This window comes from Lipophrys pholis, assembly GCF_963383615.2.
Source record: "Lipophrys pholis genome assembly, chromosome: 20".
Taxonomy (NCBI): domain Eukaryota; kingdom Metazoa; phylum Chordata; class Actinopteri; order Blenniiformes; family Blenniidae; genus Lipophrys; species Lipophrys pholis.
The window spans coordinates 10,193,600-10,216,974 of record NC_137648.1 but is presented as its reverse complement, the minus strand read 5'-3'; the positions used below and the strand labels follow the sequence as shown (position 1 = coordinate 10,216,974).

Genomic DNA, 23,375 nt, shown 5'->3' with positions numbered 1-23,375 from the left:
TTTCCTTCATAAATCAGCAGCACATCACACAGTGGGGTGGGAGGGTGGGACCAGAGGAGAGAAAACGACAAACAAAGAATAAAAAGAAAAATGAAAGAAAGATAAACGAGCTGAACTGATGTGGTGGCAGGAAACAAAAATGCATTATTCACATGTAGCAGCAAAGTGGAAGTGTGTGTGTTTGTAAATGCCAGCTTACTGCCTGCAAGGCAGTAGTTTGGGGCAGTTGTGATGGAGAGCTTGATAATAGAGGAACAGGGATTAATAGAGAAAATAAACATCCCACAGAGTCGTAATGAATTCCATGTGAAGAGGCAGACGCTCCAAGAAACACAGCCCCACAACATCACCACCTACTACCTACCACCATAGACGTTTTATTTCCGTCCACTGAAATTATGATTTCTATGCATCATTTAGACCAAACACATTTAGATTAAACTTTTTAACTGTGTTTTGTCACAGTACAGTGTTAAAACAGTACTGATAATGTTAAAAGATTATTTATTTAATATTTAATCTTTGCAGCCTGAGCTGCTTTCCAAAAATAAAGAAATTATTGATTTTATGGTAATAAAACATGAGGGACCATTTAAGCACATTTGATCCAAGACCTGAATGCAATTGCTCTTTATTACATTGTCCAAGTCTATTTCAGGGTACAAAATTAACCATAATTCTCAAATTCTTACAGTAGAATTGCTCGGTCACACTGTGGCCAATGAGGATAAAATGTTTGCCCGTAAAGTAATTAAAGTTGCTCATCGCTGAAATAAACCAGTTGGATTTGGGTTACAGCCAATCAAAACCACTCAGATACAAAACCTGAGGAATCATATGTATTCCCATGACAAATGACTTGATATCGAATAGCCTAAAATTAGGAACCGTTTGTGGGAACATGGGCAACACAAGTAAACACATAGCAAGCTGCTGCCGCACAGAACAAACTGGAGACAGAACAGTGCACAAACATTTGAAAACATTGGCGCCGGCATGAGCCTCCTCAGCCTCTCACAGTGGGTTATTGGCGGCTGTCTGACCCCTGAGAGTCCAGTGACCCACAGAGAGGCGACCCCGCCGTCCCCCAGTCAGCGTGAGCAGGGGATAGCTCAGCGAGCGCACACACTTATCTGTATGTAACACAATCGTAGGAAACAATGCAGTCTCTCTTCTTGCCAAATAGCAATGCACACATGCGTACCATCTACACGCAAGTGTTCCTCCTCTCCCCAAAACTTCCCTGCTCTTGTTTTGTCAGCCTGAGGCTGTGTGTTTTTCTTTGTGTGCCGGAATTCCTGTTTGCATTCACCTTTTCCCCCCCTAAATAGGGGAAAGGAAAACAAAAACATAATGAAGGGATTAAAGGAGATTACAGTTTGTCAGAGTTCTGAAACTCAAAGGGCTGAGAGTGTGCAGCCTATGTGTTTTTAAAGGAGCAAAAAAACGTGTGCATATGTAGACTTGTAAATTTGCAGGGGTTGTGTGTACATGTCTGTGTGACAAGGTGACGACAAACAGTGTCAGGGTTAGTCAAAAAAAAATAACTCAGCAGGAAAATGCAGCGCAAACTGTAATTAAAGCTGTCTGTCCGAGTTAGGGGGACGTCATTATGTCCCAACCTCACAAGGGCAATAAGATTGTTCATTCATGTGTAGGGGGTAACTCAAAAAGTTACCAGGTAAGAGTAGGAGCATTCACATGACTGAGCCACACAAAAATGTGTAGCTCAATGACAAAGGTCCTCACTGCAGATTCACACATGTTGAAAAAAACAAAACACTGTCATTGTTTGGAAACTCCTTTACGCATTTGCAAATTGTGTTGTGTTGGTTTGGTGGTTAACGTAGCACTCTGATGACATCCTGATTGTATCCCTGGTTTGAATTGGGGTTTGTCAGCTTCCCAGTACAAACAAGTGTCACACCGTAGGTGTGATTGTCTCTTTGTCTTTCACTGCGATGCACTGGTGGCCTGTCCAAGGTGTAATCTACCTTCACCTGTAGTCAGCTGATATCAGCTCCAGCACCTCAAGAGTGAGGTGAAAGTAAGTGAAAGTGGTAAAGAAGCTGGACGTGAATACTGCTTTTATTTGTAGCCAACTACAAATGTGGGGGCTAGTGAAGTCTGTAACAAACAAGTCTCATCATTCTTTAAGTGAAAATGATCAGAATGCCTTAATTATTAAACAATATACATCAAGTATATACACATAAGCTTTTATGTGAGTCACAAGCGTCCGGGGAGCTGCACAAAACATAGGTTTCCCAATGAGATGTTCTCAGTTTTCACTGGATACAGATGCAGGTTTTCCCCCACTCAGAAGAATAATCTTTCCAAAGTCCACATTACTCAAGAACACGTCATGACAGAGCAAACCTGACTGACTCATGCAAGACAACAGATTCTCTTGTATAAGTTTTCATTTGCTATATCTGGCAGGACACCCCGTTTAGGCAGGGACCTTGGACATATTTTAAGTGGCACAAAGCAGGTGAATAAAATGAATGGGTGGTTGATCACAACCTTGTTGGGGCAGGGTCTATTCTATTTAATAAAAGCCTCGGTGCAGTAATGTCCCTCTGCAAAGTTGAAAACATAAAAAATGGCGGGGGGGGGAAACACCCACCAGGATCCATTTTCTCCGTGTTAACAGTAACTTACTGCGTGAACTTAATGTTGGAGAAAACAGATCCAGAATCCCAGTTTGATAGGCTAATAAAAATGAAATCAACCGTAAAACCTAGAATTTGTTAAAACATGGATTGAATCAGTGGTTTTTCCTGCCAATACAGACATTCCCCACCAACCACTTCACTGAATGAACGCTGAAATACAAGCCTTCTCAAAGAGTCTATAATATTTTAGTGTCATTCAGTGTTAGCAGCAGGAGGCATTGAAGAAACGTAGGTCAGCCATGATTTGGACGCCTCCACAGCCCAGAAACTTTTCTTCTCTCTTAAAAACTAGTCAACGCCTAAAAATGTGCCTGAGGATGTGGATTTAAAAGCAAAAAGAAATTGCTTATTACTGATGAATAATACTGAAATAGTCTGTACAAAACTAATCACCTGTCAAAGACTCTTCCATTTAAACAGTGTCTAATTCCGCATCGAAATAATGAACCAGTTTAACCATTATTTTATATATATATATATATATATATATATATTTATTTTTATTTTTTAAATCAAGCAATAAAATGTTGGTAAAACATTATGGGTGGAAGAAATTCTCCAGAGTTAAAAGTAATCCAACTAAAGAAAAGTCAGAAACTACTGCGACCATGTATTAATTGAAGGATGAATCACAGTCGGTTTACAAAATGCACAGAAAGACATCCCACCCGTCCAATGAGGTGGCGAGTACACAGCGGCGGGGCTTGTCACAGCAGGTCCAGTCAAGGTTTTAGCCTTGGTAACAACAACTTAAAATAATAACCAGGATTAGCCTGCGAAGAACATTAGAAGATCAAAAAGCCAACTGAGGGATAAACATTTACCTACTGTACAAACACTAGTTTGCTCCTGAAGCTCAGAGGGAGCCAATAGTGAGTCCAGACCAAACCGTTTCCTCCTGAGAAAAGAATGCCGTCTCAACATGAAGAGGAAAAAAAAACACCCAGAAGAGCCTACCATGGTCTGTTAACACTTTCTGGAAGAGAGAAACCATGAAGACAGGCAAGAAAAATGGCTCACTATGTAGCGTCACCTCTTTCTCACGCTAAATTACCTGCTATTTTTGGAGACCGCAGTGGAAAAAATGCTTAATTTTGATTGCGCCACTTGTGATATGACAGTTTTCATTAGCCTGCATTTAGAGTTTCCAACCTAAGGCTTTATTTTCATAAGCATCTGGCCTTGAAGAAAGCGGAAGCCCTCCAACGTGGAAACGCACGGACTCTACACAGACCATGTTCACAGGCCCTTCTGCGAGGAATTTTATCAGGTTTATATTTGGAGCACAGAAACGTGAAGGGCATGCAGGCGGTTTGAGATACCACAGGTCATCGTCTCACATTGCATACTTTAGCATAAAATGGATCAGTACAAACAGATTTATATTTGGAAAACGGTGAAAGCCAAACACTGATAGACTACAGACCAACTACACAGGCAGCACAATCACCAGTGTCATTGTGATAAATGATCTTGCAAATTATAAAACGTACTACATAGCATTAAGCAAGATGAATAAGAGGAGCTACAAAGAAAATGGGAGGAAGACAAAGGGGGCAAGGAGTGAAGCAGACATGAGGAAAGGCTTAAAGACGGAGAAAGAGCTGGTGAGCGAAGAGGGGGCGGGGAAAGACACACTCATTTTTGCCGTACGGATTCTGTCACCACTGAGATTTAATATACCATTTAATTATCAGACCGTGCATCTGTGCAAACACCCACATCCTCTGCTGTCTGATCCACAAACACACATGTGCATTTCACCAGTTAAAGGCCCAGTGTTCTAGAAACGATTAGAGAAAAGAAAAATGCCCAAATAACAACACACACACACACACACACACACACACACACACACACACACACACACACACACACACACACACACACACACACACACACACACACACACACACACACACACACACACACACACACACACACACACACACACACACACACACACACACACACACACACACACACACACACACACACACACACACACACACACACACACACACACACACACACACACACACACACACCAGAGGGTGCATGCGAGTTTGTGCACATAAAAGTGATTAATGAGCAGAAGAAAGACGATGTTTGTTTAGGGGTTGTACTCCGGGCAGCGCGATGAGTACGAGGCAAGATTGTGGAAGAGTGAGATGAAATGTATAATCACGACTATCGAGGTGATCAGGGTGGCCGTGTGCCACTGCCTCTGGTGTAAACAGCCTGCCTCAGAGTAAAAGACGGAAGACTTTACGTTTGTCATGTAGTGGGGCCAAGATCTGCGTCGGTCTGTGTGTGATCCCAATGTGACAGATGGCACTTGTCACAGCTTCAGTGGTCGCAGAGCGTTTACCCAGGAGGCACTACTCACTGGGTTTGTTTTGATGAGGAGGAGCACCAAAAGGAGATCACATTACTACTCACTCATCACCCTTACACAGCTCAATACAACCCCCTCCTCCTTGTAGATTGTCTCAAACAAGGAGTACAATAAACATCCCGTCCTTCACTTACAAATGCTGTTGCGCTTCCACCAACAGAAACTCGTTTTTTGCTCTTAACGCTTCGTCTTAAAATACATTTTCCTCGTCAGGCAGCACAAAGGGTGTGAGGCTGCTTCCTGCACACAGAGAGTGTGCTGACAGATGTGGAGGCAGTGGTGTGAAGGGGACACGGATTGAGAAACAGGCTCTGTCAGGAAGGCGGCGGTGGGTGTCGGTAGGGGCGCGGTGGGGGGATGGGGGCCGACTGGGAACTGCAGAGATCCAGCGCGCAGATCAGCCTTCACGGTGATAACAGCAGCAAACAGGGTGTGAAAGATGAGGGGGAACTTTCTAACATCTAGAGAGCGAGAGGTCACTCCTTGAGGAGAAATGTTGATAAGTAGCTCCTGCTCTCTCCTGGACAGGTCAAACCTTCAAATGTGCCCACATGTCAGAAGAAGCCAGGCTTGTGAGAGTTATTTTAAGTGTGAGATAAGTGTTGAGCTCAGGCCAGTGTGGCTTTCATCTACATCCAATACCAGCTCTGTGTAGTTACCCCGACAGACAGTCATCACCGACAAGCCCCGCTTTTGAACTGTAATCACTAAATCATGTTTGACCTGCATTTGAGTTTTATGGCAGTTGCTTGCCATGTTAGTTACCATCTAATGTTTGCAGTGTTTCATCTAAAAGCCACTTTACGGTGCGCTGCCACCTCAGACACTGAAGCACAATGCCCATCGTGCACATGACAATTTCTCACCATGACCCTTGGTTTTTGTGTCATGCAGCTGTACCTGACAGCTTTCCTGCCTGTGTGTGTATTCTGGATGACACATGTATGACCAGGCAGCCAATATAAATGAGTCTCTTTTGCAAGAGAGTCATTTAAATTTAAAAAAATAAAACTTTTGGTGAAAAAAAAAAAAAAAAGATGCTTTCTTTTCAAATGTGGATTTTAGGCATTGGCATGACAAAGGATCTTGTGAGGGTTTAAAAGGAATACTTTTCAGTATCTTTGCAACATCTTCATTATATCTACTAAGAAGGTATTTTAAGAAAAGAAACGTATGGCATATTACTTATATTTCCAGTAAAAATGTTTGAAGGTTACAAAAAAAACCTAAAAAAACTTAACCATCCTCTATACGACATCTCAATGTATGTGGTTTCTTTAATTTAAAAGTTAAAATCACTTTTTCTTAGGTTTAAATTTAATGTTCATAATCAATTAGGATGTAAAATGTCAATAAGGACTGGGAGCACTTTGCACTCGGCTGACGTCTCCTGCAATCGGCTCCAATTTTTTTCCTTCTCTGGATAAAGCAGGTCAATGAAGAAATGGAAGGAAATTTATCATGGAAATATATTACCCATCTTTAAGTCAGATACAGAAATACCTTCCACAAGCTGGTGAAAAAAATAAAACAAAAACATTTTAGCCGGGTGAACAATCCCCATTACAATAATCAGATTTTTAACTAAAAGGAAGGCTTCCTGCAAATCTGTTTTTAGTAAATATCAATTGTTTCTTAAAAGAGAGAAGTTTGGTTTGTGAGCACATCGATTCCTTCACGAGATCCCCCTCACCGCAGTCTTTTGTTTATACTGCCAACCTCATCACTGGACAGCACCCCTCAGCAACACCAACAATCCTTCACGACTACATCCTGCCTCATTTCAAGTCACTCATCTGTAGCAGAGATTGTTTTCCCTTTCTGAAAGTACTTCCAGTGAGAGAACTTGTAGGATCAAAAAAAAAACTAAAAAAACACCCCTGATGACTTTACAGTCATAAAAAGGAGTCTTGTGCGCCCTGGAACAGACCTAGTTTTACGTTTAATCTCTGTGGGGTCATTTTCAAACGGTAGATGGATTTAACATCCTCTTTGGCTAAAACGCAGCACCATTAAAAAAAAAAATGTTTTCATGCCATCGTCTTTGTGATCCAAAAGGTTTCGCCCTTAGAGCCAAACTACACTGACCAAGAAGAAAGAAAAAAAAAAAAGATAAATCATATTAGGATTGATCGGTTTACAGTGCTAAGTGTATTGGTTTTCACCCATGTGTTCCAAATGTACGGGCGATTCTGAGTCTGAGGAAGCCTTTTTCGCTGTCACGTTAAATGTTCACCCTGTTCAACTCAATTTACTCGGCCTCTAAGTGGCCCTGCACGCTGTCTGGCTTTTGACCAGTGGCTCCCGAAGTCTGACATTTCCCAGACAAAACTTTGACAACTATCATTGTGAAAGATTTAACAACCAGTTCTCTTAACAACAATTTGGCATAACACAACAATGCAAAAACACAAGTACAAAGTTATGCAGCTAAATTCATAATCATGACCTACATTAAATCCATTTACAAAAAGTCCAAAATTAGGAGCAACATTTAATTTCATATGTGTGCAGCAGAATGTCACTGTATGGTTATTCTAGACGCTCCTGGCTCAGGACTCCCAACATCTGCACAATAAGTTATATAAAGCAAAAAAAACCAAAAAAAAACTTGCATGTAAACACAGATGTCTCGCCATCCGGGTTTAACACTCACATTGGGCCTGCAAACTGACACACACTCCAGTAAACAAATACACAAAAGCACACATCCAAGCAGCATTTATGAGGCATATTTTCCCACATTCCAAATAAACAAACTGTAAAAGTAAACAAACTGATCACTCATCTCACACACACACACACACACACACACACACACACACACACACACACACACACACACACACACACACACACACACACACACACACACACACACACACACACACACACACACACACACACACACACACACACACACACACACACACACACACACACACACACACACACACACACACACACACACACACACACACACACACACACACACACACACACACACACACACACACACACACTATAGAGTCATATGTTAAACCTGAAAGGCCCGAACACGTAACTGGGTTAGAAAAATTCAGTCTACAGATAAAGAACATCTAAGCTCCCCTTTTATTTGGGACTTAAACATACGCAGGTCATTAAGAGAATGTACCGTGTCTATTTAAGACACAAGTCAGATGAAGAGTGCGAAAGCACGGTTAAGGGGCCTTGACAGCACTACACGCTCAGTGCTCGTCCCTTTTCATCCTTTTCTCCAAACGGGACACCAGAGACTTTAATTACCTGCACCTGTGAACACAGAAAAAGCCCCACCAACCAATCTGGCTGCCGACCACACCCTGGTTCCCACGGCAATCTGCTCCAGACCCCACCAAATAACCTATTCCCTCCTGTACAGAGACACACAGGTCCGGATACTGTACAAAGGAGGTCGGCGGGAGGAGTACTCACATCCAGAGAGTCCTCGTTGACGATGATGAGGGACATGCCGTGCGTCACCAGGCGGCAGGAGTAACCTGAGAGACGGTTGTGGAGGGGGGATGGGGAAGAGATTAGATTCACTCACACCGAAAACATATCACACACTGTCCTCCATTAGCCCGTCTTCCATCTTACATCCCGAGTACGTCCTGCCGTTCTGCTGCGTTTCAACTACATCATGTTGTTTTTCAATATATCATTCATACACACCAGTGATGACAAAAGAGGACACTTGGAGTATTGTAATTTTTGAAGAGTACCAAGTGCCTGTTCTGGTTGTGACCTTCTAGGAGCGTTTCCTCCATGTGGCAGGTAATCACACGCTGATGTCATTGCAGTCCCCTTATAGCACAGCGACTCTCACCACGGCCACATCTTAATGAGACAATAGAGTCCTGTCCGGCATGTCAGCCCACATGGTGCCTGCAATGCTTCCTGCCATGATTTAATTACCTGCACAATATATTCAGTTTCCCACGGGCTGCAGAAATAAATGTCCTGCCTCTCTTTTGCAGGACCTGCACTGAATCAGTGATATTCAATGTTTTTCTCTCTAACCTATGTTGATGGCAGTCTCTTGCTTGTCTCCAGTGAGCACCCAGATCTTGATGTCGGCCCTCATCAGAGTGGCGATGGTCTCTGGCACACCGGCCTGGAGGCGGTCCTCTATGGCCGTGGCACCCAGCAGCATTAAATTCTGTTGGCGGAAAAGCGAATAGCTTTCTTTAAACTTGACTCTGTTAAATCTCAGACTCTCTTAAAATATGCAGTAATTTAATTTCTGACATCAGTATTCTTCATGTTAGCATGGTTTCTCTCCAGAAAACATCATCCACATCTAATTTGTGGAGGACAGCGATGCCAGAGAGTTAAGATCAGACGGCAAAACAGCTCGCCTCATGTTGGACCTCCGTACCAACCGTGTCTTCATGCCAAGAGGTAACCCATTACCACTAACCCCCAACCCCCATTCACTTTAATTTGTTCAGCATTTAAATGCATGTGTACCCTCATTAGAGAGACGGACACACACACACACACACACACACACAGACACTAACACTGCTGTGTTGTTGACTCCACTTTTATGGGGCTTTTGGCAAGCCGATGCAGGTAATTATCCCTGTGGTCTCCCAGTCGGGGCTGCTCTACTCCTCCTCCTGCTTCCTCTTCTTCCTCCTCTCTTTACTTTTCTCACCTCGAATCTGTCCCCTATAGCTCTGGTTTATCAGTACAACTCTCGACTGAACACCCTCAGAGCTAGAAAGCTTCGCTCCATGCTTGTGAAGCCACCTATCTGAATCACAAACTGTTTATTTGCAAGACTCTCTGTATTTAGGAAAACATAAATAAATCTACACAATTTCACCCAATTTTAATGTCAATGTTTAACTGCTTATCTAATGTAAAGACTTGATAGTTAATGAAGCTGGACCATGGTTGGTAACAAATTTGAGGCTACACTGCCACCTGCTGGCAACTAAGCATTGTGCGTAAATCACACTGACTTGAGGTCTGACCTTTGATTTTTTTTTTATCATAGTGGATTATAAAAAAAAAAAGTCAAATGAAAACATTTACACTCGAAATACTAAGATGCAAAAGTTTGCAGTGTCATTTTAATGTTTTCATACATTTTAATTATTGTGTTCATCAAAACAATTAAATGAGTCACATACTAAACTGCTCTGACTTCAATGCCTAAACGTATCAGATGTTACAGTAAGTTCTAAAGGTGTCACTATAATGCTTCTGACAGTGTGTTCATAACTGATTTTTAAGGTAGTAGCATTTACAGTACCTCATCATTAATATATCCGAACACACACAAAAAAAAAACAAAAAAAAAAACTTTAAGTCAGCATCTGGGATGTGAAGGCAGTTCTCACTTATTCCATCATTTCATTTGAGTTAATACAGTAAGGAAACCTCACGTTTAACTTTAACTTGAACCTAAATACAATCAAGTCAGGTGCTGTCAGGCAGGAAAAGGCTGCTTCACACCTGAATAGTGGACATATGTGGAAACATTTTAAAAGTTAAGTGAATTGTCTGGGTGAAAATATGGCAAAGCCTCATGGCATTGAAGAAAGGTGATTTGTATTTTTTCACCCAAATCCCATCCGCCATATATGGAACATCTTTTGCTGTTCGCTGAATCAATAACGAAGGTCATAACACACTATTTCCGAATTTTTCATGCCTTTTGATGTGCTTTTTGTGTTTGTGCTCCCAAATCCGGCAGAAGAAAAATAAAAAGATGTATTTTTTTTTAAACCAGCCCCTAAGGTCTTTGCGCCACACCTCTCATAGAGGCAGGGACACAGAATAAAGATATATTGAGTTTACCTTTTCCAGTAGCTCGTAACACTCCTCCAATTTCTGAGCACGGTCTTTGAGTACAGTGCTGACACGATTGTATTCCTTTAGCCACTCCTGATATGCACCTTCTTCCAGGTCCACATATGCAAAACACAGCGTCCTCAGACCTTCAAGGACGTGAAGAGGACAAGATAATCAATGAAAGTCAATAACTGATGCGTTTCCACTGACACACACAAAAAACTGTAGCAGAAAACAAGAGAAGGTGGTTCTCCAGTCAGCTAAAGCTGGAGAAGTAAAGTTAATTCTGATCAGATCTAATATTCTGCATGGGGTTAAAGTATTTTTAGGTGATACAAATCAGTCATTTGGAACCTCGTTCACTCGAGCTTGAAGGCAAACTAAAAATGCAAGCGGCTTTATGAGCTTGCCAAATCAAGAATGCCATAAAACACTCCTTTTCATTTTCATGCTTGCCTTACCTTCAGTAGCAAATTGTTCAAGGTGAGCAATCGTCAAGTCTTTGTACTGAGATGATTCTGTCAGGCGCTCAAAAATAACATTATCCTGCAAAAACAGAAGCGATCAAACATCAACAGAAAAAGATTTTTTGTGAGCCAAATGATGCTGATAATGACATAAACATACGGCTCCTTTGCAGTACAGCCGTAGCTTCCCATCGGGCATCCTCACTACCACAGACATGCGTTTACGATTACTGTAAGGGAAGCAATGGGTTTTCAGTTCCTGCAGCCTTACATCAACAGTTATTTACCGGCCAAGAGGAACATTACCTGGAAAACTCCAGCACATTTAGAAGCTCAAAACTCATCTCTTTTCCTCTCTGAAAGACACAAAGCATCACCACATACCCCCCAAAAAACAAAGACAAAAAAAAAACTAAACATACAGCCATGTTTCTGGATAAGCATGCAGGTAAGCGACACTTACAGCTTCGATGATGACTGAATGCGGGGTGCGAGCGGTGAAGACAAATCCAAGTCCCTTGGCTCCTTTGACCAGCGCCCCTTCGTCTGGAGAAGAGGCCTGGTATATTATCTGGTTATCCTCCCGCTCGGGGACAACCGTGTGACACACAGCCATCACTGTGAGGAACTGACAGATCTGAGGTGATGTCGGCTAAACAGCAAAGAAGAGATGGTTTTAGAAAACAACCTTGAGTCAATTTTAATAGAATGTTTCTAAAAAAAAAATGATTTTTTTTCTTCTTTTTTTTTTTAAAACCTACATGGTTCTTCTCGATGTTTTGAATAAGAGTTGGATCATCAAATTCTGTGGAGTTATTGCTGCTGGACGGCAGATTACTGTAACACAATAATATGAGAAGACATATGGGCGAAGTTGGCATTCAACTATTATTGTCGAAGGACAAATCTTCAGTAAATTGATCTGATCACAGCAGACAGAATGAATTTAAGTCAGAAATCAAAGAAAAGTGAAGAAGACAATAGGACAGAGTGACTCACCTGAAGTCCTCCATTGAACGATCACAGTCAAGGTCAGGAAAGTGTCTGTAGTTATGAATGAGGAATCAGTTGATTATTGAATTTGATTAAGCATGCAATATTTTACCTAAAGACCCCCTCTAAAGTGAAATTTGTTAAACAATTAGACACAAACTACAAGGGTGTATTTAGTGGCTTTCTGGGTTATCTCTCCTATTAATATTAACAAGTAAAACAAGAGGCAAGAGATTAAATAATTTATCAAAGAGGTAACTAACCCATATGTTATTCCCGCAATGGTACACTTCTTGAAGTGCATGACGTTACAGGTCAGAGTTCCAGTCTTATCGGAAAAGAGATACTTCACCTGGAAAAGATGGTAAGAAGAGTAAAAACACCGTTTTATCCGCCCCGAATTGAAATAGAAGATGGATAAACTAACCTGGCCCAATTCTTCATTAAGATTTGACGTTCGGGCCATGGCTGGTGTGTCCGTTTCTGAATAGTACATCTCCACATCCTGAGTTTGAAGGGAGAAGGAAAAATAAACAACATAACCCATCAACCAAGATACAAAATTGGCAATAAAGGTCATTCAAATGACACCACTTTTTTTACAGAGAATGATCCAATGAGCAGAACCTGAGCTCCATTAATACAGAACAACATTATATCAACCCACTGATGGCTACTTCCTGCCTAGAGAAATAAATCCTGCTTTGCTCAAATGAGATTCAGAGACCAGAGCTCAACCGAACAGAGCACCTTCAGGATGGAAAATGAAATTTGCATCATAGACGATCAGTTATAAAGAAATCACCTGATGTGCCAATATAAAAAGCTTTTTTCCCCCCAAGAATGTTTCAAGCTCTTGTTGCATGTACAGTAAACCACAAAGAATGAGCTCCAATAGCAAAAGCGTGCTTCGTGTTGTGGCTGGTGAGCATCTGAATATATATTCACAAGAGATGTTTCATACCCAATTGATGAAGAGCGCCTGTGTGAACTTCACCACCTCCAGAGTGACCAGCAAGCTGATGGGGATCAGGTTATTGTACAGGATGATGAACGTCAGCAGGTTGTAGGCAAAGTTTGTCGAAATGTCACCTAAGACCACAAAGTTTCTGCAGTTAGAAACCCTTGATTGAATGTTTTCAGTAGTCTATGAAGTATTCAGTCAGTAACTGTGGTTACATGGACCATAAACAATCTGATTAGAATGGCATCATGTAAACACCTTTGATTAGATTGACCTTATCCGATCGACACCTCAAAATTATTGGACCGGAGGAGGTGATTGGCCTGTTAATGATCTCATCAGTTTATGAAAATAGCACATGGGATTGCTTCCCACCATTAGAGCTTTTTGCACGTTTGTATTTTGCAAAGTCAGTATGTGTACATAGTCTCTTCCTTATCACCTGATCAAGAAGAATTTTTCTTGGTGTTGCAGTTTCAAAAGAAACATGTTTGACTCGCCTGAAAAATAAATCCATCTTCAATATTGACGGGTATCCAGGTAAAGCAGGATGTGGGATCATGTGCACGTATCAAACTCAAAGCGTATGATGGGATCGATTTACTGACTGAATTGGAGCACGTTCATATAAACAGGACAATCTCATCTCTCAGTCACGATTCACACATGGTGAATCGTGGTGGATTAGGATCTGCCCTCACCAGCCCGGGACAGGTACCAGCAGGCGTCCTCGGTGTGTTCCTTGTTCCAGATGGCAGCGCCCACCGAGCTGACCAAAGCCATGACCAGCAGAATGCCAAACAGCACCAGGATCTGCATGTTGGTCACCCGCTCGACGTTAGAGCGCTTCAGTGGCGCCTTGGTGGAGTTCTGAGAAATGACCAGGTCAAAAAAATACAACAACATGAGAAACAAGTCACTTCAGTGTTGTTGCTCTGGATGTGAAAACAAAAAACTGGTGACCCCCATCTGCCTTCAATTATCCACATTCGAACCAAATATTAATAGGTATTCCTTAAATACTGTAAGATTAACTGTATTTTGAGATGGAGATTATCAGTTGCATGCATTTTGATTTATTAGCTTAATATTTCTAGTCACACATTTGAAATTAAATTACTAGATCCAATTGTATGGACATTATTCAATAACCTAATAACATTTTTCCCTCTGGTAGAGAAGATGACAGTTTTGTGGCCGTTACTACAATCACAGTTGGCCATTCCTGCTTTTAAGGGTTCATATGAACGCAATCAAAACAAGTGAAAATGTCTGGCATGGCTGGAACATTTCTGTTCAGAGGTGCTCTCCATCCAATCTGACAGAGTTTGAGCCATTTTACAGAGAACAATGGACAAAAACAATTCAGTCTTTAGATGGACAAAGCTGGTAGAAACATATTTGAAAAGACTTAGAGCTTAAGTTAGCTCTACAAAAGTATGGACTCAGAGGGGATGTATACTTTTGCATGGCACACTTTTCATTTTTTTTTATTTATAAGACAAAAACTAAATCACTGAAAAATCCATTTCATTCCACATCATGATAATGCAGCATGCTGCGTCGGTCTATCAAATAAAACAATCCCAGTAAAATACATTTGTAATGTGATAAAATCTGGAAATGTTCAAGGGGAATGAATACATTTGCAAACCACTCGAATTAAACGCTCTGAACTCATTATGACAAATATGAAATTACAATTCACATTGAAGGCAGGACTTTTACTGCACTATAAAAACATTAAGAGGCAACAAACTGGACTCGCCTGCATCAGTTTGGAGTCATGGCCAGTGTAGACCACAATCCCCACGACCCACTGTGTGTTCCTGAGCTGGGCGCCACGCAGCAACACCTGGTCTGGACCCAGAGGAGCCGGACTGACAGAACAAACACACAAACAAACAAACAAACACTCTTTACCTTTGTAATGCAAGCGAGTTTCACTTTTTCTGTCTCAGTGTTTTACTTTAAATTGAGCCTTGCAGTTTCAAATTCAAACAGATGTAGTGACTATAAATCTTGTCTCATTTCATTGCCCCGGTGTTCCTGCCACATCTGTAATGCACAAAATATGCCATTAGCCCACTATTCATGAAAAACAAAAAAGTATTTGTCCTACTTTTGGTTCTCTAGTCGTAGTGTCCCAGTGAAGTCATACAAGTGTCTGTTTGGACCTTCGCACTCCAAACGGCCGGTCAGCGCCATCAAATCCTCCAGAGTCTGAAAGCCAGCTGTGAGCGAGAGACCCTGTAGAGAAGGGCAGTGAAAAAAGAAAGAAGACATTTTCAATTTAAAACAAAATAAATAAATCAGTGTGGGAGCCCTCTGGTGTTCAGTGTGGCAGACGAGGTAAACTTAACAATCACTGCTTCTCACTGTACCTGTCTGATCTTCAGGTTAGTTTCTCCATCCAGGTTAGACGTCTCCGTGTAGCACATGGCCTGTGGCTCACTGTAACAAGACGGCAGGGGGACATAGAACTTTCAGCGTTTTCTCAGTTTTCAAAATTTCTGATTGATAGTTTTTTTTCTCTCTCCTGAAAATCAAGTACTTAGTGAAGAATTTCAAGTAAAGCAGTTATTTAACCTTACAACAGCTGTCTGTAAACACATTCTAGTCACAGCTTCATCAATATGAAGATCTGTTTCATTTATTTCAGTCAGGATGAATTTAAATGCACAAGTAATACAAGTCTCGTGACACATAAAGAGACAAATGCACACACAGTCACATACAGCGAGTCTGACCTGGAGGAAACTATAACCATGTCTGCAGGAAGATGCTGGCCATTGGTCACCTTCACTATGTCACCTACTGCCACCTAGTGGCCAGGATGCAGCAGCACGAGGGAGAAAAATCAAGTGGGAGAAGAGAGAGAGAGAGAGAGAGGAGTTGAGTTTGAGGGTAATGAGGAATTGGAGGGGTGAGAGGGAAAGACAGAGCAAACAGGCAGGTTAATTAGTGTCCAGCGAGGACGCAGCCCAGAAAAAAACAAAAAAACTGTTGAGATAATGTGGTAGTGACTTCAGCAATGAGCTGCTTGCAACATTGCAACAAGCAAAACAAGACACGACAACAAGTGTCATGTGCAGAGCTCGGAAAGAAAGGTTCGACAAGGATGTAAAAATCTCTCAAGAGTTTTCAGAAATAGGAAATGCTATAAAAACGGAAACTTTCTACGTTCTCCAATTTCGGGGGGAAAAAATAGTTGCATCAGATAACGGAGGCTGAGGTCTGAAAGCAGTTGAAGTTCATTTCATCACAATAGACAGATTAAAACACATCTCGTCTCCTATGTCAGGTATTGTGAAAACTTTGCCAAGGCAATTTTAGATTGTTTACCTTTGATCCCACGCCAGAAGCTTGTTCTCCCACTACACACAGGAGGTGGGAGCAAATACAACTCTCAACAAGAAATTCAACTGTGGTATTATTGACTCCTAAAAAAAAAGCAAGTGGTTTTATAATGTTCTTTGAGACCACATGACTTGCATACACCACAGCATGTTGTGCAAAAGAACAATTTGAAGCACAGAGGCAAACTCTGCATTTCCTCCAATTCAGTGGAAATCAGTTGGGGTCATGATCTAACAAATCCAAATCATGATAGTGCAGAAACCAAAACGTGCTCGGTAAAATAACTGCAGTCCACCTCTGTGCCACATGAAAGAATGAATAAGAATAAATTCCTTCACCTTTCATGACACTGAGAAACAAGGGGGATTAATTTGTGCTGAACACATCTGTCATCCACATACCAGGGACTCAAATTTGATGTGATTTGACTCACTGGAGCAAAACTGTGCACAGCTGGAGTCAGTTAATGAGTACATCCAATAAGATGTCCAGATTTAAAGAAAAAATGTCACATTGGAGGTTGTGAACACTGCACAAGTACATGCAGACGAGTGTGAAAGCCTGGCATTGATTTTGCTGGAGAAGGTTTTATTTTAGGATAGATAAGAGAGAATAAGCTGTGTGTGACCATGGCAAATAGTCACATGCTGTGCTACTTTGAAACTTAGGATAAATCAAGCCCAAAAACAATTACACGCCTACCAAACCATAAAAACATCAATATTAATAGGATAAGAGTCTTTTTACAGTCAAGGTTTAGAGTACAGATTTTACAGAGACGGAATAAAATCCTGGAAACTAAGCCACGAGAAAATGATCGATGCACAAGAGGTGAGATGGAGACAGAAATGCAGCACTTTAGAACCACAACGATGCCATTTAAAGAAGAAAAAATAAAAATAAAAAAACTTTCCCATAAAAGAAAGTTTGGATTGCATCGTCACCCTGTATTTGAAAGTTTCTCCTCAAGGCATGTTTGTGTATCTTATCTATTTGAAGTAACTTCCTTTGCATTTTGCCTGATTTTCTCTGTATTGTCAGAAGAAGCATCAGGTGCTCCTTCAGTGTTATACTGAATCAATCATGCAAATATTATGGTAAACTGAGAGGACGGAGAGGAAAAGAAAGCACAAGAGTGACGAGTGGCAGAGCCCCAGAGTTGAAGTATACGATGATGGTGATACCTGTTTCCAGATAATCGTCTGCCAAGCTCCGCTCCGCAGCACTGAGAGACAAGGACAACACAGCCATCAGTCAGCCTATAGAGCAGCGCTCATACAGTATTCATAGCAACGAAAACTTTTGTCCGAGGCAGAGCTCAACTGCGCTATAATGAGTGACGGACAACGGCCATTCATCCAGCGATGAAAGGAAAACAAAACCCACGCAAATAGACTTGGGCACACTCATGGAAAACCCAGCAGACAGTTGATGCACATTAACAGGCACTCATGATACCTGTTGTCGTCTTCTTGTTGACCGTGTTGTCTGCTTTATGCCTTTTCTGCAAGGAGAAGAGTGAAGACTCCTCAGCATCAAACACAACGCACCGTGTGCCTCGTTACTGATTCAATCACGTGAAAACAAGTAAAAAAGCAGCCTGCAGGAGCTTCACTCCCAATACTCACATAGTCCTCTATGATCTCCTTGATCCCGGCCACGGTGAGGATGAAGATGAGTGGGACCAGCGTTGTGTAACGACCGGTTGGTGATACATCAGGGATTTGCTGATAATGGGAAAAGAAAAGAAAAAAAAGAGAAAACTGTCAAAAATGGCTGCTGACAGCAAGTGTTAAGTGGCACATTAATGGGAAAAAAAAACATTAGGGAGGTACATCCATTTGTGCAGCTTCAACACAGACACTGAAATGCAGTTAAGAGTGTAAAGTGGGAAAAAAGTCCTCTTTCCCTGATTTCAAAGTAAGGTCAATCTGCCAGGCATCAGGCTACAGCTTTGGGTTGGTAAAATGGCTAGAAAGCAATTCTTTCCTCAATTTGTATTATAAGTAGAAAAGGAGACAATACCCCATCTATCAATCATCGATACCCGCTTTTGGTTGAAGTTGCTCCAACTAAATGGATTATGAAGTTCATCGTGTATTTTGTTATTTTGTGGCCGACTCTGTCTGAAAACCCTGTAAAGTTGAACAGACACTATTCAGCCCTCTCAGCCACCAGCATCAGAACCCGGTCTGAGATTTACCTGCATGAGTGCGATGAAGAGGAAGAAGGCATTGGCGGCCCGCCTGATCTGCTCATACAGGAACCGGGGCAGAAATGTGAGAACCCCATACTTGGTGGTGCTGCAAACAGAGAGAGAGTGAAAGATGAGACTTAACGCCGTCTTTATGTTCAGGCAGGTGGAGGAAGAGCCAGGGAATGCATTAGCGTGCGTTATAATTCATGCATAAAAGCGAAAGCGAATGATTTCTTAAACCTTACGTACACGAGATGCATTACCTTTAGGGCTGAATAACAAAGAGTTCAATTTGGATTTTAATACTGCAGGACTTGAGCGTCTATTGAAAACACTCAGAGAGGGCAAATAAAGCAATTATGGAGTGCACACACATCACACCTATAAATAGTTCAACTTCTTTAATAAGAGTTTTCTAAATTTATACCCAGAACCCCAGAAAATACGTACAAGAAACCTTGGCAATGTGGACTTGCCTGTCAGTCAACTCTATTGATCAGACAACTGTATTGATTACTCTTGTTATAGCCATTAGCTGCCGTAAGTGCTTTTAGAGAAGCTAAAAATAAAGATCAACCTTCAACTCGAGGCCTGCTTTGTCTCTGGATGGCCTCGGTGTGGAGTAAGAGTTTCTGCAAAGGATTTTCTCTAATGGACCGGGCATGTTTGTGCACAAAGAGCACAACACTCTCCGCCATCATAATCGAAACATCTCCTCAGAGAATAATCCACAGCTACTTTTTCTTTTAGCGCAAAACACAGAAAGCAGGAACACGCTCTCATGCTCATACCTGATCCCGAGTTAGTGCTGCTACACCTGTAATCCACCAGATGATCTTACCTAATCTAATCAAAGACAAGCGATACTGGACTCCACAAAACAATCCCACAGGATCCCCGAAAAAGAAAAAAAAAAAAAAAAAAGTCCCAAACATCTGTGTTATTTCTCGTAGTATAGATGTCCAGCATGCTGGTGTTAACAGCTGTTAGCTACAGGGGTCATGCGATCCTATTGCTGTGTGGCTTTGTTGTGTTTTTAGAGAAGAAAAAAAAAAAAGCCCACAAAATACATTAAAGGCCAAAAGAAACCACAGGGCTCCAGTCAGGGGTATGTCCTGTAAGTGAAAGAGCATATATACAAGTGTGAGACAGACATTCTGTATGTGCTGCTCCAGTTAACTGCTGGCACTAAAATATTAAAGCAGAGGAGCTGGGAGTTTGACAACTGGCGAGTGGAGGACAAATCTAAAAGCTACAAGGCTTTAATCTCAGACAAATCAATAAGACTATTGAACATTTAAAACGCAAATTGAGGAGTTACAGGAACATGGGGACATCAGAGAGGATGCCTCTGGACCCGGAGTGCTGCCTCAAGTCCAATCAGCAAGCAGCCGGGGCAGGTCATCGCACGTGACCCAATCGGATGAGCCCGGGCGCATCGGCCTTAATCTCATTTGTGGAGTTCAAACAGGCTCTTTTAAAAGTGAAACTAAATCTGCTGACAATAATTGCAGGACCACTGACTGTCATCTGACTAATGACAGTGACTTCAGCCCACATATTGATCACAAGGGTCTCCATAGAACAAGTAAAAATGAGAAATTATCTAGGTAATGGTGGTGGAGACAGACAGATGGCAGGCTCATCATTTATTACAGCAGCTGAGCAAATAAAAAAGGCAATAATAGGACACTTTTGATAAGAGATTACTGTCTGCATGTGATCAGATAATTACTTTTGTGAAATTCACTCAGAAGCCGAACCCATAACCCACCGACCACAAGAGATATAATAGTTAAGTTCAGTCCAAGATTTGCTGTCCACTTCTTACCTAAGCTGTTCAGATCACAGCAGGTCACAGCTCAGAGACTCACACCGACAGACTCTGACTGAGTCCTCAGAAATCGGACCAGACAGCTTTTATCCTCGGTGAAATCCACAATCATGCCACAACTATTCCCGACAATTTCCACAAAAGCCACCTTTGGACCCAACAGGCGCAACAAAAGGCTGGTTGTCTGTAATTCACCTAAACACGTGTAAGAGTGGTTACTTAAGCTTTTATTAGCGCGCTTAAATATTCATGAGGAGGTGCTGATTAATCAACACTGTCATGTTAATCCAGGCACTTTTCCACTGAGAATCTCAAGTGGCAGTCGGGCAGTGACTCCGGTTAGCCTCACCCTTTGCAACACACTACAAATAATCTCTTAATAGGTGAGTTATTAAGTTGTCTTGTCAGTGGATTTCAAGTGTGCCTTTGTCATTTTCAAACCACAACAATGTTTCCTTTTAGATGGGCATGATTGTTCTTTAAAAAAACAAAAAAAAAAAAACAACTTCTGAGCAAAGAAAGTAAAATATGTGGCTCAGAGTGAACATGGTTCATGGTGATTGCAGAATCGAAAAGCACACAAACGGGCTGCAAACGGCTTAAATGCTGTCCTTCAACTCTAAAATGACAGTGTAAAGCCCCCTTGAGCAAATATCAACTCTGTCCTCTCGCAAAACACCAACTGCCTACAAGCGTCCCTGTACTTTGAATAGATATGACCTTTACTGACTTAACCAACTTTCATACCTTGTTGTGAACTCAGTCACAACAAAAAGGGGGGAAATGATCAAATCTGGCAACATGCATGCACTTCTGATTCACTTCTTATTAGCAATCAAGACAAATAAGAGTACTTAAAATAAAATGTTGGTCACTCAGTGTCATGAATGCAATAGTGCAAAAAGAAAAGTGAACAGACCTGACATGGTTGTCGCAGAACTTGGTGTTCTGGGAATGGTTGAGGAGAACCGTCCGCGCTGTGGCATCTCCCGGATCCGCCTGGGACGTGGTCCCGGACATCTCATCATCTGCCTTGCGGTAACCGGAGGTCGAGCAAGCAGGTCCTGCACCGTTGGATTGATGGGAGAGAGGCGAGGCTGGGTGAGTGCGAGCGACAGACAGAGGCAGAGAGAGAGAGAGGGAGGTAGAGAGAGGGAGAGACAGACATGGACGGGAGACGTGGTTTACAGTTCAAAAGGCGACCAATTAGTACTAGAGGCTACTGTATGCTGATGTATGCTGAAGCCTGGGGTCGATTCAATGACGTTTCCCGTTCTAAACACCCACCCTCCGGTCTCTCAGGTACCGTCAATCCACACACACACTCACACACACGCGCGTTTCGCGACGCCCACGGGACCCCCCGCGTATAATGGATATGCTGAGGGATGCACAATGGCGAACAAACACACCCACTGTTTTATCAGTGTCAACTTGTTCACATGCGAATTTGCGGAGAGAGGAGCCGGCGTGCTGCCGGGAAGATACGAGCCAATCGTCCAGAGAAAAGTGAAGGGAGAGGATGCACCACGCGTGCTCTCGCGCAGACCGCCTGCCTCCCCGCCCGCCTGGCTTTGTCGTCTCCAACCATCTTTTACGCGTCGTGATCTCCGCTCGGTCACCCCCGCATGAGGTGCTGCGATTTGCTGCGCCAAGTGCGCCTTTACTACGCGGAATAAGTGAGGTTCTGATGGGATACTGCCCTGATCAGGAGAGGTTTTTTTTTTTTGTTTTGTTTTTTTTAACTCAGCTGGTGCAACAAACTGCGAACCTGGGCGAGGACAGCTGCAGCAGCGCGCCCGAGCCTCCACGCTCCTTCTTCGGCTCTGCAGAAGATGAAGCTCCCGCTGGAAGATACTGGCTCGTCAAGCTCCGCCGCCGTCGTGTCATCTGGACACCAGCCGCCCGGGGAAGACTGTATCCGACGCGGGCTTTTGGTCTCCCTCCCTCCACACACACTGATGCAAACCCGCCTCAGTGTGCAGCACCCAGACAACAAGCGGAAGCCATATGGAGCTCCTTGACTGCTGCGGAGGGGCAAAGCCGGGGCTCCGCTTTTAAAGGGCCAGGCGCCACAAGCTCGCCTCGGGGCCCTGCGGTCGGACACAGGTGTGTCAAATGACAGCGTCGAGGCTTTTTAGATCGCTTCTCTTCCACCGCGAACCGTCGTTTACCTCCTGCACGCTTCTGCTCGCTCACGGCTCACACACCCGCACACACACACACACACACTGAGCCCGTGCGTCATGGCGCATCTGCAGCACTGAATGTTGGTATCTGGTGAGCCACGGGTAGGCACCTCCAAAGTCATGACTTTTCTCTAACAGAATTCCCTACAAGGGCTATGGTAGTACTTCGCTGTAAACATCTAATGAGATCTGCCTTCAGTTTCTCCCCTATGTTTTCATAACTGCATATTTCTTTACACAAAACATGTTAGCCATCTCTGCCGAGTTTGTTTTTTTTAACTTTCCAAGCATATGTCACTGATTTACAATGAAAACGTTTTCTCATGATATATAATACATATAAATTATATACATTTTCCTATAATTACCTTCGCTAATGAACGTTAGGCACGAAGTATGTATGTATTATTAGTGCCCGTTCTAATTCATCCAGTGAAACTTCCATCCATTTACTTTTTACAAATAA

The 23,375-nt window shown here is 42.4% G+C and overlaps 1 protein-coding gene across 10 annotated transcripts in view; it reads right to left on the bottom strand.

The window, feature by feature from the left end:
* The window catches only part of atp8a2 (ATPase phospholipid transporting 8A2), a 50,408-nt gene that overhangs the window by 20,624 nt on the left and 6,409 nt on the right, over positions 1–23,375 (bottom strand). For 5 of the 10 annotated variants that reach the window (XR_013936378.1, XR_013936380.1, XM_080489033.1 and 2 more), the window contains 22 exons: positions 21,640–21,784; positions 18,893–18,992; positions 18,318–18,416; positions 18,148–18,193; positions 17,874–17,914; positions 16,080–16,153; positions 15,714–15,783; positions 15,452–15,579; positions 15,098–15,209; positions 14,031–14,199; positions 13,330–13,457; positions 12,793–12,870; positions 12,629–12,717; positions 12,372–12,416; positions 12,134–12,209; positions 11,836–12,024; positions 11,679–11,728; positions 11,533–11,602; positions 11,367–11,451; positions 10,912–11,051; positions 9,121–9,259; positions 8,533–8,597 (listed from right to left, as the gene is read on the bottom strand). Coding sequence is in view for 7 of the 10 variants with exons in the window: in XM_080489033.1 (XP_080345159.1) it covers positions 8,533–8,597; positions 9,121–9,259; positions 10,912–11,051; positions 11,367–11,451; positions 11,533–11,602; positions 11,679–11,728; positions 11,836–12,024; positions 12,134–12,209; positions 12,372–12,416; positions 12,629–12,717; positions 12,793–12,870; positions 13,330–13,457; positions 14,031–14,199; positions 15,098–15,209; positions 15,452–15,579; positions 15,714–15,783; positions 16,080–16,153; positions 17,874–17,914; positions 18,148–18,193; positions 18,318–18,416; positions 18,893–18,992; positions 21,640–21,784 (2,138 nt within the window). In the remaining 3 variants the exon portion in view is untranslated. Of the gene's footprint in view, positions 1–8,532; positions 8,598–9,120; positions 9,260–10,911; positions 11,052–11,366; positions 11,452–11,532; positions 11,603–11,678; positions 11,729–11,835; positions 12,025–12,133; positions 12,210–12,371; positions 12,417–12,628; positions 12,718–12,792; positions 12,871–13,329; positions 13,458–14,030; positions 14,200–15,097; positions 15,210–15,451; positions 15,580–15,713; positions 15,784–16,079; positions 16,154–17,873; positions 17,915–18,147; positions 18,194–18,317; positions 18,417–18,892; positions 18,993–21,639; positions 21,818–22,491; positions 22,954–23,375 lie in introns of those variants that run through there. The other 5 variants (XR_013936379.1, XM_080489030.1, XM_080489032.1 and 2 more) reach the window with 3 other exon arrangements.